We start from the raw sequence: 17,875 nt of genomic DNA, 5'->3' as shown, positions 1-17,875 counted from the left end.
GAACATTTGCGTCCACCCAAGAGGGCAGACTGGGATCTCGCTTTACCGTCGGCGCGGATATTTCCCTAACAAACCATTCAGTATTATGTAATGAGAAAGGATTAATTAGCAATCTTGTTGTGCGAGGCCCCTGGGGTCGGAGTGATCATAATATGATAGAATTCTTCATTAAGATGGAGAGTGAAGTAGTTGACTCAGAGACTAAGGTCCTGAATTTAAATAAAGGGAACTATGATGGTATGAGACGCGAATTGGGTAGGATTGATTGGGTAATGTCACTCAAAGGGTTGACGGTGGATAGGCAATGGCAAACATTCAAAGATCGCATGGATGAACTACAAAATTTGTTTATCCCAGTTTGGCATAAAAATAAATCAAAAAAGGTGACTCAACCGTGGCTAACAAGGGAAATTAGGGATAACATAAGATCCAAAGAAAGGACATATAAATTGGCCAAAAAAAGCAGCAAACCTGAGGATTGGGAGCAGTTTAGGATTCAGCAAAGGAGGACAAAGGGATTAATTAAGAGGGGGAAAATAGATTATGAAAGTAAGCTTGCAGGGAACATAAAAACTGACTGTAAAAGCTTTTATAGGTATGTGAAGAGAAAAAGATTGATGAAGTCAAGCGTGTAATAGTCAGAATCAGGGGAATTTATAATGGGGAACAAAGAAATGGCAGACCAATTAAATACATATTTTGGTTCTGTCTTCACGAAGGAGGAAAATAACCTCCCAGAGATGTCGGGTAATATAGGGACTAATGAGAGGGAAGAACTGAAATAAATCAGTATCTGTAGGGAAATGGTGTTGGGGAAGTTGACGAGATTGAAGGCCGATAAATCCCCAGGGCCTGATAATCTACATCCTAGGGTACTTAAAGAAGTGGCCCTGGAGATAGTAGATGCATTACTGGTCATCTTCCAGAACTCGATAGACTCTGGAACAGTACCCATGGATTGGAGGGTAGCTAATGTTACCCCACTATTCAAAAAAGGTGGTAGAGAAAAAACAGGGAATTATAGACCGGTAAGCCTGACATCGGTAGTGGGGAAAATGCTAGAGTCCATTATAAAAGATGTAATAGCAGAGCACTTGGAGAGCAGTGACGGGATCGGACAAAGTCAACATGGATTTACAAAGGGTAAATCGTGCTTGACTAATCTACTGGAATTTTTTGAGTATGTAACTGGTAAAATAGATAAGGGAGAACCAGTGGATGTGGTGTATTTGGACTTTCAGAAGGCTTTCGATAAGGTCCTGCATAAGAGATTAGCTTGCAAAATTAAGGCACATGGGATTGGGGGCAAGGTATTGACTTGGATAGAGAACTGGTTGGCAGATAGAAAGCAAAGAGTTGGAATAAACGGGTCATTTTCTGAGTGGCAGGCAATGACTAGTGGGGTACCGCAAGGATCGGTCCTAGGACCCCAGCTGTTCACAATATATATTAATGATCTGGATGAGGGAATTGGATGTAGTATCTCCAAATTTGCAGACGACACAAAGCTGGGTGGAAGGGTATGCTGTGAGGAGGATGTCGTGAAACTCCAGTACGATTTGGACAGGTTGGGTGATTGGGCAAACATGGCAAATGCACTATAATAATGTGGATAAATGTGAGGTTATCCACTTTGGTGGCAAAAACAGGAAGGCAGATTATTATTTGAATGGCAATAGATTGGGAGAAGGGGAAGTGCAAAGAGACCTGGGTGTTCTTGTGCACCAGTCGCTGAAGGTAAGCATGCAGGTGCAGCAGGCGGTTAAGAAGGCAAGTGGTATGTTGGCCTTCGTATCAAGAGGGTTTGAGTACAGGAACAAGGATGTCTTGCTGCAGTTGTACAGGGCCTTGGTGAGACCGCACCTTGAGTATTGTGTGCAGTTTTGGTCGCCTTATCTGAGGAAAGATGTTCTTGCCATGGAAGGAGTGCAGCGAAGATTCACCAGGCTGATACCTGGGATGGCAGGAATGATGTATGAGGAGAGATTGTGTTGATTGGGCTTGTACTCACTGGAGTTTAGAAGATTGAGAGGGGATCTCATCGAAACCTATAAAATTCTGTCAGGCCTGGACAGATTAGATGCAGGAAGGATGTTCCCGATGGCTGGGGAGTCCAGAACTAGTGGTCATAGTCTAAGGATAAGGGGTAAGCCATTTAGGACTGAGATGAGGAGGAATTTCTTCACCCAGAGAGTGGTGAACCTGTGGAATTCTCTGCCACAGGGGGCGGTGGAGGCCAGTTCATTAAATATATTCAAGAAGGAGTTGGATATATTTCTTAAGGCTATGGGGATCAAGGGATATGGGGAGAAGGCAGGGACAGGGTACTGAATTTGGATGATCAGCCATGATCTCATTGAATGGCGGAGCAGGCTCGAGAGGCCGAATGGCCTACTCCTGCTCCTATCTTCTATGTTTCTATGTAACCAAGGGAGTAAAGAGCTCACAATGATCAAAAAACACTCACACACACTGCTTTTCCTCTAACCACTTCACCAACAAACGCACAAAAACGCTGTGCGAATACAAGTATTGAGATCACAGGCCTAACGACAGTGCCTATTGCTCATTGTTCATTCATTAATCAGAACTGCAGTTGGCCACACCCGCGTGCCCAACTGGCCACACCTGGCTGTTGGCCAATGAAGTGGACAACACTGGTCTAATGGAAAAGTGGCTAGACATGCAACAGGAGGTTTACCAAGGCTCTCTTTCAGTTGATTCACCGCCCAGCAGCAACACCCCTGCGCGCATTTGGGTCCATATAAACCTTGGCTCTTGCCAGCCTGTGACCTCTGGGGTCTGGGCTGTGCGACTGACAAGGAGAGTGTGCGCGCGCACATCATACCAGACAAGCAGAACAACCCAGGTGTGCGCATCTCTCCGTACCTCGGTCTGAAGACTCGACCATTGTGATCAGTTGGGGCAATGGATGAGTGCAGCCCCAACTACAGTCAACTCGACACAATCCAGGACAAAGCAGCCCGCTTCATTGGCACCCTTGACCACCGGCGCACCGTGGCTGCAGTGTGTACCATCTACAAGATGCACTGCAGTAACTCACCAAGGCTTCTTCGGTAGCACCTCCCAAACCCGCGACCTCTTCCACCTAGAAGGACAAGGGCAGCAGGCGCAGGGGAACACCGTCACCTCCAAGTTCCCCTCCAAGTCACACACCATCCTGACTGGGAAGTATTTCGCCGTTCCTTCATCGTCGCTGGGTCAAAATCCTGGAACTCCCTACCTAACAGCATTGTGGGAGTACCTTCACCACACAGTCTGCCGTGGTTCAAGGCGGTGGGTCAGCACCACCTTCTCGAGGGCAATCAGGGATGGGCAATAAATACTGGCCTCGCCAGCGACGCCCACATCCCATGAATGAATTTAAAAAGCCACAGCAGAGAAGCAAATAATCAGACTTCTTTGAGCCAACACTGAAGGTCTGCAGCACACGGGTAGCTGGTGGAGTTAAAATGTTTTTTTTATGGGTTTGGTAGCAAAATACAAGTCAAAAAACATCACAATGTTGATATTTTGTTAAACATGCTGTAAATATACTCTGTGCCTCAGCAAATTGAAGCCACCAACAAACCTGCAAACAGCCAATGTAACAGTTTGATGGAACAGGGTTTTAAAGAAAAAGCAAGCCCATTTCTCCCGAGACCCATACAGAACCGGTGGCCCGGTTTTCACAGACACTGGCCCGAGTACCCAAACTGCTGGATTTGTCCAGTGGCTCTCTGGATGAAAGTCACTTAGATAAACTCCATCAGATGTGGGACGTTACTGTTGTGGAAAGGAATTCGAGTCACTGCAAACAGCCAGTACCGCCATCCAACACCACTGGAGTCAGGTAGAGCACAGGTTAGATACAGAGTAAAGCTCCCTCTACACTGTCCCATCAAACACTCCCAGGGCAGGTACAGCACGGGTTAGATACAGAGTAAAGCTCCCTCTACACTGTCCCATCAAACACTCCCAGGGCAGGTACAGCACGGGTTAGATACAGAGTAAAGCTCCCTCTACACGGTCCCATCAAACACTCCCAGGGCAGGTACAGCACGGGTTAGATACAGAGTAAAGCTCCCTCTACACGGTCCCATCAAACACTCCCAGGGCAGGTACAGCACGGGTTAGATACAGAGTAAAGCTCCCTCTACACGGTCCCATCAAACACTCCCAGGGCAGGTACAGCACGGGTTAGATACAGAGTAAAGCGCCCTCTACACTGTCCCATCAAACACTCCCAGGGCAGGTACAGCACGGGTTAGATGCAGAGCAAAGCTCCTTCTACACTGTCCCATCAAATACCCCCAGGGCAGATACAGAGTAAAGCTCCTCTACATTGTTCCATCAAACACTCCCAGGGCAGGTACATCGCAGCTTAGATACAGAGGAAAGCTCCCTCTACATTGTCTCATCAAACACTCCCAGGGCAGGTACATCGCAGCTTAAATACGGAGTAAAGCGCCCTCTACATTGTCCCATCAAACACTCCCAGGGAAGGTATAGCACAGGTTAGATAGAGTAAAGCTCGCTCTACACTATCCCATCAAACACTCCCAGGGCAGGTACAGCACGGGTTAGATACAGAGTAAAGCTCCCTCTACACTGTCCCATCAAACACTCCCAGGGCAGGTACAGCACGGGTTAGATACAGAGTAAAGCTCTGTATCTAATCCCGTCAATATGCCTTGACCCTACTTCTTACTGCTATTGTCAGTTGCTTACACCAATTCCCTACAATTATCACTGTCTGCCCACGGCCCACTCAGCGCATACGGATGGAGCCTGACCATACCCGTTCCTTGTTGGCCCCTCACAGCCACAGAAGATGTCTACCCTGGTGCTGTGGAATTGAACCCAGGTGCCAGAGGCTAGATTATGCAGAAAGCCGCAGGTTCTAAGTACAATCAGCACTTACCGCTAAAACGTACAGGTAGCTTTGTATGAATCACTTAATTTAATAATCACTCCGCCAGTTTGTGTGGCTCCGCAACATGAGCTAAGCAGGGCTCGGTGCGAGTAAATAAAAGGAAGAGGCTTGTCCCGTCGGATCCAAAGGGCAGCGGCCGCTGGATCTCTATGGGAGCGAGTGACAGCGAGGGCTGCGTAAAACGGAGAGGGGGAGCGGGTTAGCGAGAGCGGTGCGATCGACAATCCCGCGGTACGGGCAGCGGGGAGAGCTCATCAATCAGCGTTTCCCAGATATAACCGAAAGCGACGGGTCTGTCCGGATCCCGGGGAGCGGCCCCTCCCCCCTAAAAGGAGTGTCTCCGCCATTGCGCCATCCCCCTCGCAGCGTCCTCGTCGAGCCGCCATTGTCACCAGCTGTCAGGGCGCCACCGTCTTTTCTAGATGGCGGAAGCAGCGAGAGGGAGACGACAATTCCGCTCTCGGGAGTTCACGGAGAGAGAGCGAGCGAGCAGACGAGGCCAAACACAAAACGACAATCAATGATACGTCTGGAAGGAAAGGCGTCTGGTCTGGTTCCCAGCCGATTACTCCCAGGCCCTTGAGGCCTGCGGTTTTGTCCCGTTTAGCTCAGTCGTTAAGCACCCCGCCTCGCCCCACCTCAGGGCGGGGGGCGGGGCGCTCAGGACAGCTGGTGCGGGGCCTCCAACATCTCCATGAGGAAGGTGTCGATGGGGGTGTCTCCGATCAGCTTGAAGAAGAAGAGGTGCTCCAGGCACTTGAGTCCGATGGAGCGTAGGGCGGGCAGGCGCAGCAGGAGCTTGGCAAACCTGGGGGTGGAAGAGACAAGAGGCACAACATGGCGTCAAGGCTGGCACTTTGAGCAGGTCTGGCACTCTCGCATCCCGCAATCCCGTACCCCACCCACCGTACACCTCTTCACTGCTATAGACCCACCACTGATAACCCCTCAATAACCCCTTCCTCCACATTTATTGCTCCCTCAGCCCCATCTGCCACAATGAAGCCCGCCACAGCTGAACATCACTTGCTGAGGCCTTCGGGTGAATGTGAGCCCCATGGTTTAAGGTAGTATGGTAGCATAGTGGTGATGTTGCTGGGCTAGTAATCCAGAGGCCTGAACTAACAATCCAGAGACGCGAGTTCACATCCCACCACGGCAGCTGGGGAATTTAAATTCAGTTGATAAAACAAATCTGGAATAAAAAGCTAGCTTCAGTAATGGTGACCATGAAACTATCGGAGTGTCATGTAAAACCCATCTGGTTCACTAATGTCCTTTAGGGAAGGAAATCTGTCAGAGTTATACAGCACAGAAAGAGTCCCTTCGGCCCATCATGTCCACGCCGGCCAACAAGCCCCATCTATTCTAATCCCATTTTCCAGCACTTGGCCCGTAGCCTTGTATGCTATGGCATTTCAAGTGCTCATCTAAATGCTTCTTGAATGTTGTGAGGGTTCCTGTCTCCACCACCCTTTCAGGCAGTGAGTTCCAGATTCCAACCACCCGCTGGGTGAAAAAGTATTTCCTCAAATCCCCTCGAAACCTCCTGCCCCTTACCTTGAAACTATGCCCCCTGGTTATTGACCCCTCTACTAAGGGGAAAAGTTCCTTTCTATCTATCCCCCATATAATTTTGTATACCTCAATCAGGTCCCCCCTCAGCCTTCTCTGCTCTAAGGAAAACAACCCCAGCCTGTCCAGTCTCTCTTCATAACTGAAGCGCTCCAGGTAACATCCTGGTAAATCTCCTCTGCACCCTCTCCAATGCAATCACATCCCTCCTATAGTGTGGTGACCAGAACTGCACACAGTATTCCAGCTGTGGCCTAACCAGCGTTTTGTACAGCTCCATCATAACCTCCCTGCCCTTATATTCTATGCCTCGGCTAATGAAGTCAAGTATCCCATATGCCTTTTTAACCACCTTATCTACCTGTCCTGCTGCGTTCAGGGATCTATGTACACACACAACAAGTTCCCTCTGATGCTTTGTTCTTCCTAGGGTCTTACCATTCATTGTGTATTCCCTTGCCTTGTTAGTCCTCCCAAAATGCATCACCTCACACTTTTCAGGGTTAAATTCCATTTGCCACTGTTCTGCCCATCTGACCAACCCGACTATATCGCCCTGTAGCCTGAGGCTTCCCTCCTCGCTATTTACCACTCCACCAATTTTCGTGTCATCTGTGAACTTACTGATCATACCTCCTACATTCATATCGAAATCATTAATGTACACTACAAACAACAAAGGACCCAGCACCGATCCCTGTGGTGAGGCGGAGCTTATAACCGGCAGCGAGGAGCAAGGCATACCAACTCAGCAGCAGGGGAGAGAGGTAAAAAGTAATCAAAGTGTGACGTCAGCAGGAAGCAGGTTGGTGAGTATTTCTCTCTTTTTTAAACTTTAACTCTGGTTTATAGTTTCTAAGGTCTCTCTGGTGTAGCGGGCACTGTTGGTAAACTATTTAACTGTAGTGTAATTAGTGGGATTGATTAATTAATTGAATTTAAATTAAATCAAAGGGTAAATCATGGCAGGACAGCCCGGCCCTGTGATCTGCTCCTCCTGCGATATGTGGGAACTCAGGGACACTTCCGGTGTCCCTGACAACTACGTGTGCAGGAAGTGCACCCAGCTGCAGCTACTGACAGACCGCATTGCGGCGCTGAAGCTGCGATTGGATGCATACTGGAGCGTTCACGATGCTCGGGACATCGTGAATAGCACGTTTAGGGAGTTGGACACACCACAGGTAGAGGTTGGACAGGAAGAAAGGGAACGGGTGAACAACAGGCAGAGTACTAGGCGCAGGCAGGTAGTGCAGGGGTCCCCTGTGGCCATCCCCCTCTCCAACAGATACACCACTTTGAGTACTGTTGGGGGGGGATGGCTTATCAGAGGAAGGCAGCAGCAGCCAACTTCCTGGCACCAGGGGTGGCTCTGCTGCACAGAATGGGAGGAAAAAGAGTGGTAGAGCTATAGCAATAGGGGATTCAATTGTAAGGGGAATAGATAGGCGTTTCTGCGGCCGCAAACGAGACTCCAGGATGGTGTGTTGCCTCCCTGGTGCAAGGGTCAAGGATGTCTCCGAGCGGCTGCAGAACATCTTGGAAGGGGAGGGTGAACAGCCAGTTGTCGTGGTGCATATAGGCACCAACGATGTAGGTAAAAAGCGGGATGAGGTCCTAAAAGCGGAATATAGGGAGTTAGGAGGTAAATTAAAAAACAGGACCTCAAAGGTAGTAATCTCAAGATTGCTACCAGTGCCACGTGCTAGTCAGAGTAGAAATAGAAGGATACTTCAGATGGATACGTGGCTAGAGGAATGGTGCCAGGGGGAGGGATTCAAATTCCTGGGACATTGGAACCGGTTCTGGGGGAGGTGGGACCAGTTCAAACCGGACGGTCTGCACCTGGGCAGGGCTGGAACCGATGTCCTAGGGGGTTTGTTTGCTAGTGCTGTGGGGGAGGGTTTAAACTAAAATGGAAGGGGGTTGGGAACCTGAGCAGGGAGACAGAGGAAAGGGAAACAAGGATAAAAGCAAAAGATAGGAAGGAGAAAAACAAAAGTGGCAGTCAGAGAAATCAAGGGTTTAAATCAAACGTGGCCACAGTAAATAATAATTCTAAGAGCGTTAAAAAAACAAGCCTAAAGGCTTTGTGTCTTAATGCGAGGAGCATTTGTAATAAGGTGGATGAATTGGCTGCGCAAATAGAGGTAAACGAATATGATTTGGTTGGGATTACGGAGACGTGGCTCAAGGATGGCCAAGACTGGGAACTCAACATCCAGGGGTATTCGATATTCAGGAAAGATAGGCAAAAAGGAAAGGGAGGTGGGGTAGCATTACCGGTTAAAGAAGAGATTAACACAATGGTAATGAAGGATATTAGCTCTGATGATGTGGAATCTGTATGGGTAGAATTGAGAAATACTAAGGGGAAAAAAACATTCGTGGGAGTGGTATATAGACCTCCAAACAGTAAGGCGGAGGTTGGGGATGGCATTAAAAGGGAAATTAAAGAAGCGTGCAATAAGGGCACAGCAGTCATCATGGGTGACTTTAATCTACATATAGATTGGGCTAACCAAATTAGTAACAATACTGTGGAGGAGGAATTCCTGGAGTGTTTACGGGATGGTTTCCTGGACCAATATGTCGAGGAACCAACCAGAGATCAGGCCATCTTAGACTGGGTATTATGTAACGACAAAGGATTAATTAGCAATCTTGTTGTACGAGGCCCCTTGGGTCGGAGTGATCATAATATGATCGAATTCTTCATTAAGATGGAGAATGAAGTAGTTGACTCAGAAACTAGGGTCCTCAATTTAAATAAAGGAAACTACAATGGTCTGAGGAGCGAGATGGGTAGGATTGATTGGGGAATGGCACTCAAAGGGTTGACGGTGGATAGGCAATGGCAAACATTCAAAGACCGAATGGATGAACTACAGAAGTTGTTCATCCCAGTTTGGCATAAAAATAAAACAAAAAAGGTGACTCAGCCGTAGGTAACAAGGGAAATTAGGGATAGCATAAGATCCAAGGAGAGGACATACAAATTGGCCAGAAAAAGCAATAATCCTGAGGATTGGGAGCAGTTCAGGATTCAACAAAGGAGGACAAAGGGATTAATTAAGAAAGGGAAAATAGAATATGAGAGTAAGCTTGCAGGGAACATAAAAACTGGCTGTAAAAGCTTTTATAGATATGTGAAGAGAAAAAGATTGGTGAAGTCACGCATAGGTCCCTTGCAGTCAGAATCGGGGGAATTTATAATGGGGAACAAAGAAATGGCAGACCAACTAAATACATATTTTGGTTCTGTCTTCACAAAGGAGGACACAAATAACCTCCCAGAAATACCAGGGAACATAGGGTCTGATGAAAGGGTGGAACTGAAAGAAATCAGTATTTGTAGGGAAATGGTGTTAGGAAAATTGATGGGACTGAAGGCCGATAAACCCCCAGGGCCTGATAATCTACATCCCAGGGTACTTAAGGAAGATGCATTGCTGGTCATCTTCCAGAACTCGATAGACTCTGGAACAGTACCCATGGATTGGAGGGTAGCTAATGTTACCCCACTATTCAAAAAAGGTGGCAGAGAAAAAGCGGGGAATTATAGACCGGTAAGCCTGACATCGGTCGTGGGGAAAGTGCTAGAGTCCATTATAAAAGATGTAATAGCAGAGCACTTGAAAAGCAGTGACAGGATCGGACAAAGTGAACATGGATTTACAAAAGGTAAATCGTGCTTGACTAATCTACTGGAATTTTTTGAGGATGTAACTGGTAAAATAGATAAGGGAGAACCAGTGGATGTGGTGTATTTGGACTTTCAGAAGGCTTTCGATAAGGTCCCGCATAAGAGATTAGCGTGCAAAATTAAGGCACATGGGATTGGGGGCAAGGTATTGACTTGGATAGAGAACTGGTTGGCGGACAGAAAGCAAAGAGTTGGAATAAACGGGTCGTTTTCCGAGTGGCAGGCAGTGACTAGTGGGGTACCGCAAGGATCGGTCCTAGGACCCCAGCTGTTCACAATATATATTAATGATCTGGATGAGGGAATTGGATGTAATATCTCCAAATTTGCAGATGACACAAAGCTGGGTGGGAGGGTGTGCTGTGAGGAGGATGTCATGAAACTCCAGTACGATTTGGACAGGTTAGGTGATTGGGCAGAAACATGGCAAATGCACTATAATGTGGATAAATGTGAGGTTATCCACTTTGGAGGCAAAAACAGGAAGGCAGATTATTTGAATGGCAATAGATTGGGTGAAGGGGAAGTGCAGAGAGACCTGGGTGTTCTTGTGCACCAGTCGCTGAAGGTAAGCATGCAGGTGCAGCAGGCGGTTAAGGCGGCAAATGGTATGTTGGCCTTCGTAGCAAGAGGGTTCGAGTACAGGAATAAGGATGTCTTGCTACAGTTGTACAGGGCCTTGGTGAGACCGCACCTTGAGTATTGTGTGCAGTTTTGGTCGCCTTATCTGAGGAAGGACGTTCTTGCCATGGAAGGAGTGCAGCGAAGATTCACCAGGCTGATACCTGGGATGGCAGGAATGACGTATGAGGAGAGGTTGCGTTGATTGGGCTTATACTCACTGGAGTTTAGAAGATTGAGAGGGGATCTCATCGAAACCTATAAAATTCTGTCAGGCCTGGACAGACTAGATGCTGGAAGGATGTTCCCGATGGTCGGGGAAGTCCAGAACCAGGGGTCATAGTCTAAGGATAAGGGGTAGGACATTTAGGACTGAAATGAGGAGGAATTTCTTCACCCAGAGTGGTGAACCTGTGGAATTCTCTGCCACAGAGGCCGGTGGACACCAGTTCATTAAATATATTCAAGAAAGAGTTGGATATATTTCTTAAGGCTAAAGGGATCAAGGGATATGGGGAGAAGGCAGGGACAGGGTACTGAATTTGAATGATCAGCCATGATCTCATTGAATGGCCTACTCCTGCTCCTATCTTCTATGTTTCTATGACTGGACACAGGGTTCCAGTCACAAAAACAACCGTCGACCATCACCCTCTGCCTCCTGCCACTAAGCCAATTTTGGATCCAATGTGCCAAATTGCCCTGGATCCCATGGGCTCTTACCTTCTTGACCGTTCTCCCATGGGGGACTTTGTCAAAAGCCTTACTGAAGTCCATGTAGACTACATCAACTGCACTACCTTCATCCACACACCTAGTCACCCCCTCGAAAAATTCAATCAAATTGGTCAGACATGATCTCCCCCTGACAAAGCCATGCTGACTATCCCTGATTAATCCTTGCCTCTCCAAGTGGAGACTAATTCTGTCCCTCAATGTTTTCCAATAATTTCCCTACCACTGATGTTAGGCTCACTGGCCTGTAATTCCCCGGTTTATCCCTACTACCCTTCTTGAATAATGGTACTACGTTAGCTGTCCTCCAGTCCTCTGGCACCTCCCCTGTGGCCAGAGCGGTTCTGAAAATTTGTGTCAGAGCCCCTGCAATCTCCTCCTTTGCCTCACACAGCAGCCTGGGATACATCGCGTCCGGGCCTGGGGATTTATCCACTTTTAAGTCCACTAAAACCGCTAGTATTTCCTCCCTCAATGCTAATTTGTTCAAGTATATCACAGTCCCCCTGCCTGATTACCCGGTCTGGCCTATATATATATATGACTCCAGACCCACAGCAATGTGCTCGACACTTAACTGCCCTCTGAAATGGCCTAGCAAGCCACACAGTTGTAAAAAACCACTGCAAGAAAATATACTAAGACCTTCACCACAAGGACTGCAGCGGCTCACCACCACCTTCTCGAGGGCAATTAGGGATGGGCAATAAATGCTGGCCTTGCCAGTGATGCCCACAGCCCATGAACTAATTTTTAAAAAAGGTACGGGAGGAGGCCTTTGATTGGGTGACCCCAATAGGTGTCCAGCAGCTCCAGGAGAAGGGGGGGTCGAAAGCTGCAGGAGCACCCTGTCCAAGCAGCATCCTGCCGTGGGGATTTGCACGCTCTCACTCACCTGCCCAGCTGGTCCGGGTACTTCTGCTTGCAGTAAGATTCGAGCGAAGCGTAAACCTTCTCCCGGAGAATCTCCACCTCCGCTGGATTCGACAGACCCTTCGCATCTAAGTGACATAAGGACGGTGTGGTTAGGAACGTACAGCGTGAATCCAGACACTTCACAGAGTCACTGTTACTTTTTAGTGCAGGTGGCTATTTGAACCTCCCTGAACAGACTCGAACTTCCCGATTCCATCCCTGACCCGGACCAACTTAAATTATCGCAGCCTGGAATCACAGTGTCCCAGGCTAAGCAGCGGGAAGTGCGTGAGCAAAAGTGCGTGCGTGTGACAGCGAGCCAAGTCCTGTTCACCCATCACCCGTGCTCGCTGACCTACATTGGCTTCTGGTCCAGCAAAGCCTCGATTTTAATTTTCACATCCTTGTTTTCCAATCCCTCCATAGCCTCGCCACCGCCCTATTTCTGTAACCTCCTCCAACTCTACAACCCTACGAGATCTCTGCGTTAGAGATCTCTAATTCTAGCCTCTAGCGCATCCCCGATTTTCTTCACTCCGCCATTGGTGGCCATGCCTTCAGCTGCCAAGGTCACAAGCTGAGGAACTCCCTCCCTAAAATGGTATGTGAAAAGGAAAAAAGACTGGCGAAGGTAAATGTAGGTCCTTTACAGTCAGAGACGGGAGAATTTATAATGGGAAATGAGGAAATGGCGGAGAAATTAAATAAAGACTTTGTTTCTGTATTCACGGAGGAAGACAGAATGAGGAACTTAAAGAAATTATTAGTAAAAAAAACAGTACTAGCAAAATTAATGGGACTAAAAGTCGATAAATCCCAAGGACTGGATGACCTACATCCTAGGGTTTTGAAAGAGGTGGCCATTGGAATAGTGGACGCATTGGTTGTCATCTTCCAAAATTCTATAGATTCTGGAACGGTTCCTGCAGATTGGAGGATAGCAAATGTAACCCCGCTATTTAAGAAAGGAGGGAGAGAGAAAGCAGGGAACTACAGACCTGTTAGCCTCACATCAGTAGTTGGGAAAATGCTGGAATCTATTATAAAGGATGCAATAACTGGGCACTTAGAAACTAATAGTAAGATTGGGCAGAGTCAACATGGATTTATGAAAGGGAAATCCTGTTTGACAAACCAATTGGAGTTCTTTGAGGATGTAACTAGTGGAGTAGACAAAGGGGAACCGGTGGATATGGTGTATCCGGATTTTCAGAAGGCCTTCGATAAGGTCCCACACAAGAGGTTGGTGAACAAAATTAGGGCACATGGAATTGGGGGCAATATACTAGCATGGATTGAGAATTGGTTAACAGACAGAAAACAAAGAGTAGGGATAAACGGGTCTTTTTCAGGATGGCAGGCTGTGACTAGTGGGGTACCGCAAGGATCGGTGCTTGGGCCCCAGCTAATCACAATCTATATCAATGATTTAGATGAGGGGACTAAATGTAACATTTCCAAATTTGCTGATGATACAAAGCTAGGTGGCAGTGTCAGTTGCGAAAAGGATATGAAGAGGCTTCAAGGGGATCTCGACAGGCTCAGTGAGTGGGCGAGAACATGGCAGATGGAATATAATGTGGATAAATGTGAAGTTACCCACTTTGGTAGAAAAAACAGAAAGGCAGAGTATTTCCTAAATGGTGAAAGATTGGGGAATGCAGATGCTCAAAGGGACCTGGGTGTGGTAAACCACTGTTATTGTTTTCATTGTTGTTCACTACTGTTATCGTTATTGCACATTGTTACCTCTTGCTACTCACTGTGTACCAATGCATGCCTCAGCTGGCTCCGCCTACATGACCTGGTATAAAGGTGGCTGCCCGGCAACCCACTTCCTTCTTGGAACCAGTCGTCCACGAGAGGCATGCTCTGTTCTTTAGTTAATAAAAACCTTTTCATTACTTTCCTAATTCATCGCCTTTTATGGAGTAATTGATAAGCGTATCACTGGGTGTCCTTGTACATGAGTCACTGAAAGTGAATGTGCCGGTGCAGCAAGCCATTAGGAAGGCAAATGGTATGTTGGCCTTCATTACAAGAGGATTTGAGTACAGGAGTAAAGAAGTCTTACTCCAATTATATAGGGCCTTGGTGAGACCACACCTGGAGTACTGTGTACAATTTTGGTCTCCTTACCTAAGGAAGGATATACTTGCCATAGAGGGAGTGCAATGAAGGTTCACGAGATTGATTCCTGGGATGGCGGGACTGTCGTATGAGAAAAGATTGAGTAAACTAGGCCTGTATGCTCTTGAATTCAGAAGAATGAGAGGGGATCTCATTGAAGCGTACAAATTATTACAGGGCTTGATAGGGTGGATGCTGGGAGAATGGTTCCCTTGGCTGGGGAGTCTAGAACCAGGGGCCACAGCCTCAGGATAAAGGGTAGGCCATTCAGGACTGAGATGAGAAGAAATTTCTTCACACAGGTGGTGAATCTATGGATTCTCTACCCCAGAAGGATGTGGAGGCTCAGTCATTGGGTATATTCAAAACAGAAGTCGATAGATTTCTGACTAGTAAGGATATCAAGGGATATGGCGAAAGGGCCGGTGAATGGAGTTGAGGCAGAAGATCAGCCATGATCTCATTGAATGGAGGAGCAGGCTCGAAGAGCCTACTCCTGCTCCTATTTCTTATGTTATGTTCTTAAATCTCTCCGCCTCTCTTTTCCTCCTTTAAGACCCTCATTAAAACCTACCTCTTTGAATAAGCTTTTGGTCATCTGTCCTAATATTTCCTTCTGTGGTTCAGAGCCAAATTTTGTCTGACTATGCCCGTGAAGCACCTTGGGATGTTTTACCACATTAAAGGCGCAAGTTGTGCGTGTTTGTGTACTGGATGAGTACAGCACGAGTATCAGCTGCGATACTATCGCCACTCGGTCTGCCCACACTCACTGTTCATGGAAAAATCAACTCGAGGAGACTCACGCAACAGGGCAGCGAGACCGACGGCAGGAACGCTGTCTGGGAGGTCGAAACATAAAGCTCATACGCACCCTGGGACAGAGAGACCGACAGACACACCCCGGGACAGAGAGACCGACAGATGCACCCCGGGACAGAGAGACCGACAGACACACCCCGGGACAGAGATACCGACAGACACACCCCGGGACAGAGATACCGACAGACACACCCCGGGACAGAGAGACCGACAGACACACCCCGGGACAGAGAGACCGACAGACGCACCCCGGGACAGAGAGACCGACAGACGCACCCCGGGACAGAGAGACCGACAGACGCACCCCGGGACAGAGAGACCGACAGACGCACCCCGGGACAGAGAGACCGGCAGACGCACCCCGGGACAGAGAGACCAACAGACACACCCCGGGACAGAGAGACCGACAGACACACCCCGGGACAGAGAGACCGACAGACACACCCCGGGACAGAGAGACCGACAGACACACCCCGGGACAGAGACTGACAGACACACTCTGAGCTGCTCGCAGCCAGGTTTGTTTCCGCAGCCCCTGCCTGCACTGATAAGTGAGCCGATACTTAGTGACCGAGACAGACCTCCATGCTCATTGTTCTGCTCTCCCTCGCTGCCTGTCCTAACCCTACCTCCCACCATCAGAGGAGATCACCGTCTATCGCTCCATCGCTAACACTGTCCACCGCTCACGATCAATGTAGCTTTTTACTTTTTTGTTGCGGTGCGCAGCCTATTCAAGATATCCCGCATGCGCATTTTTTCCTGTTTAAAAGCCAGCCGCGCAGGAGCTGCAGAGCCATACAGCTTAAAGGGAACATTGCTCGCGATCCCTTCGAATGGTTTGGGGGTCCCACGTACCGGGATTGAAGAGGATGATCGCTCGAAGGCAGCCCAGCTCTGTCTTGTCCATCTGCATATCTCGCATTTTGGAGACCAACTCGGTCAGAACCCTGGGAGACGAGGAGAGGGGGAAAATATCACAGGTTATATTCTGTGGAGAGATGGACCCACTGACCAGCAAATCTGTGCGCACCCCAGCACTAGCCCCACTGTAGGGACCCGTGGGCCATCACGAACGGTAAGTCATATCCTCATTCAAGGTGCAGTGAGCTTTTAGTCCTCGGGATGAGGGAAGTTAGGGTCAGGGAATAACGCTCTTCCCCATTTCAGGCACCCAGTATCAACGTTGAGCTCCCGCAGGGCAGGTACAGCACGGGTTAGATACAGAGTAAAGCTGCCTCTACACTGTTCCATCAAACACTCCCAGGGCAGTTACAGCACGGGTTAGATACAGAGTAAAGCTCCCTCTACACTATCCCATCAAGCAATCCCAGGACAGGTACAGCACGGGTTAGATACAGAGTAAAGCTCCCTCTATACTGTCCCATCAAGCACCCCAGGGCACGTACAGCACGGGTTAGATAGAGTAAAGCTTCCTCTATATTACCACCCCAAAAATGTGCTTGAACTTCAACCTCAATTGAGCAGCCTCTTACTACATGAACGCAGCGTTTAACACTTACCAGACTAGGCAATGTCTAGCTGTAACCTCTCAGTGAGATTGGTAATTTAGTGTCAAATTATGAATAATTTGGCTTTGCGTTGTGTCGAATCTCATTCATTTTAAGACCCCTACTGCCAACAGACACAGATTCACAATCCCATCAGTCCAAGGTGCATTTCAATGGAAGTCCCAGGGGCGAAAGGACATTGGCTGACCCACTGCACCGCTCAGTCCCAAAGGTGAAAGGACACTATCTGACCCACTGCACCACTCAGTCCCAGAGGTGAAAGGTCACTATCTGACCCACTGCACCGCTCAGTCCCAAAGGTGAAAGGACACTATCTGACCCACTGCACCACTCAGTCCCAGAGGTGAAAGGACACTGTCTGACCCACTGCACCGCTCAGTCCCAAAGGTGAAAGGACACTATCTGACCCACTGCAACGCTCAGTCCCAGAGGTGAAAGGACACTATCTGACCCACTGCACCGCTCAGTCCCAGAGGTGAAAAGACACTATCTGACCCACTGCACCGCTCAGTCCCAGAGGTGAAAGGACACTGTCTGACCCACTGCACGGCTCAGTCCGAGGTGAAAGGACACTATCTGACCCACTGCACCGCAGTCCCAGAGGTGAAAGGTCACTATCTGACTCACTGCACTGCTCAGTCCCAGAGGTGAAAGGACACTATCTGACCCACTGCACCGCTCAGTCCCAGAGGTGAAAGGACACTATCTGACCCACTGCACTGCTCAGTCCCAGAGATGAAAAGACACTGTCTGACCCACTGCACCGCTCAGTCCCAGAGGTGAAAGGTCAGTGTTTAACCCACTGCACTGCTCAGTCCCAGAGGTGAAAGGTCAGTGTTTGACCCACTGCACCACTCAGTCCCAGAGGTGAAAGGTGTTTGACCCACTGCATCCTGCGAAAGC

At 48.4% G+C, this 17,875-nt stretch overlaps 1 protein-coding gene across 3 annotated transcripts in view; it reads right to left on the bottom strand.

Moving 5' to 3' along the window:
* Window positions 1–3,463: 3,463 nt before the first annotated feature.
* Window positions 3,464–17,875, bottom strand: part of LOC147095700 (retinoic acid receptor RXR-beta-A-like) — a 55,127-nt gene continuing 40,715 nt past the window's right edge. For all 3 annotated transcript variants that reach the window (XM_085974752.1, XM_085974750.1, XM_085974751.1), the window contains 3 exons: window positions 16,299–16,390; window positions 12,469–12,574; window positions 3,464–5,744 (listed from right to left, as the gene is read on the bottom strand). In XM_085974752.1, the coding sequence (XP_085830878.1) occupies window positions 5,597–5,744; window positions 12,469–12,574; window positions 16,299–16,390 (346 nt within the window). In that variant the 3' untranslated portion in view covers window positions 3,464–5,596. The remainder of the gene's footprint in view (window positions 5,745–12,468; window positions 12,575–16,298; window positions 16,391–17,875) is intronic.

The sequence above is a fragment of the Somniosus microcephalus genome, unplaced genomic scaffold, assembly GCF_052327205.1.
Source record: "Somniosus microcephalus isolate GS21.2 unplaced genomic scaffold, FLI_Smic_1.0 unresolved_chr1, whole genome shotgun sequence".
NCBI classification, from domain to species: domain Eukaryota; kingdom Metazoa; phylum Chordata; class Chondrichthyes; order Squaliformes; family Somniosidae; genus Somniosus; species Somniosus microcephalus.
Note: the sequence above shows the minus strand (reverse complement) of the source record. Positions and strands in the feature narration are given on the sequence as shown.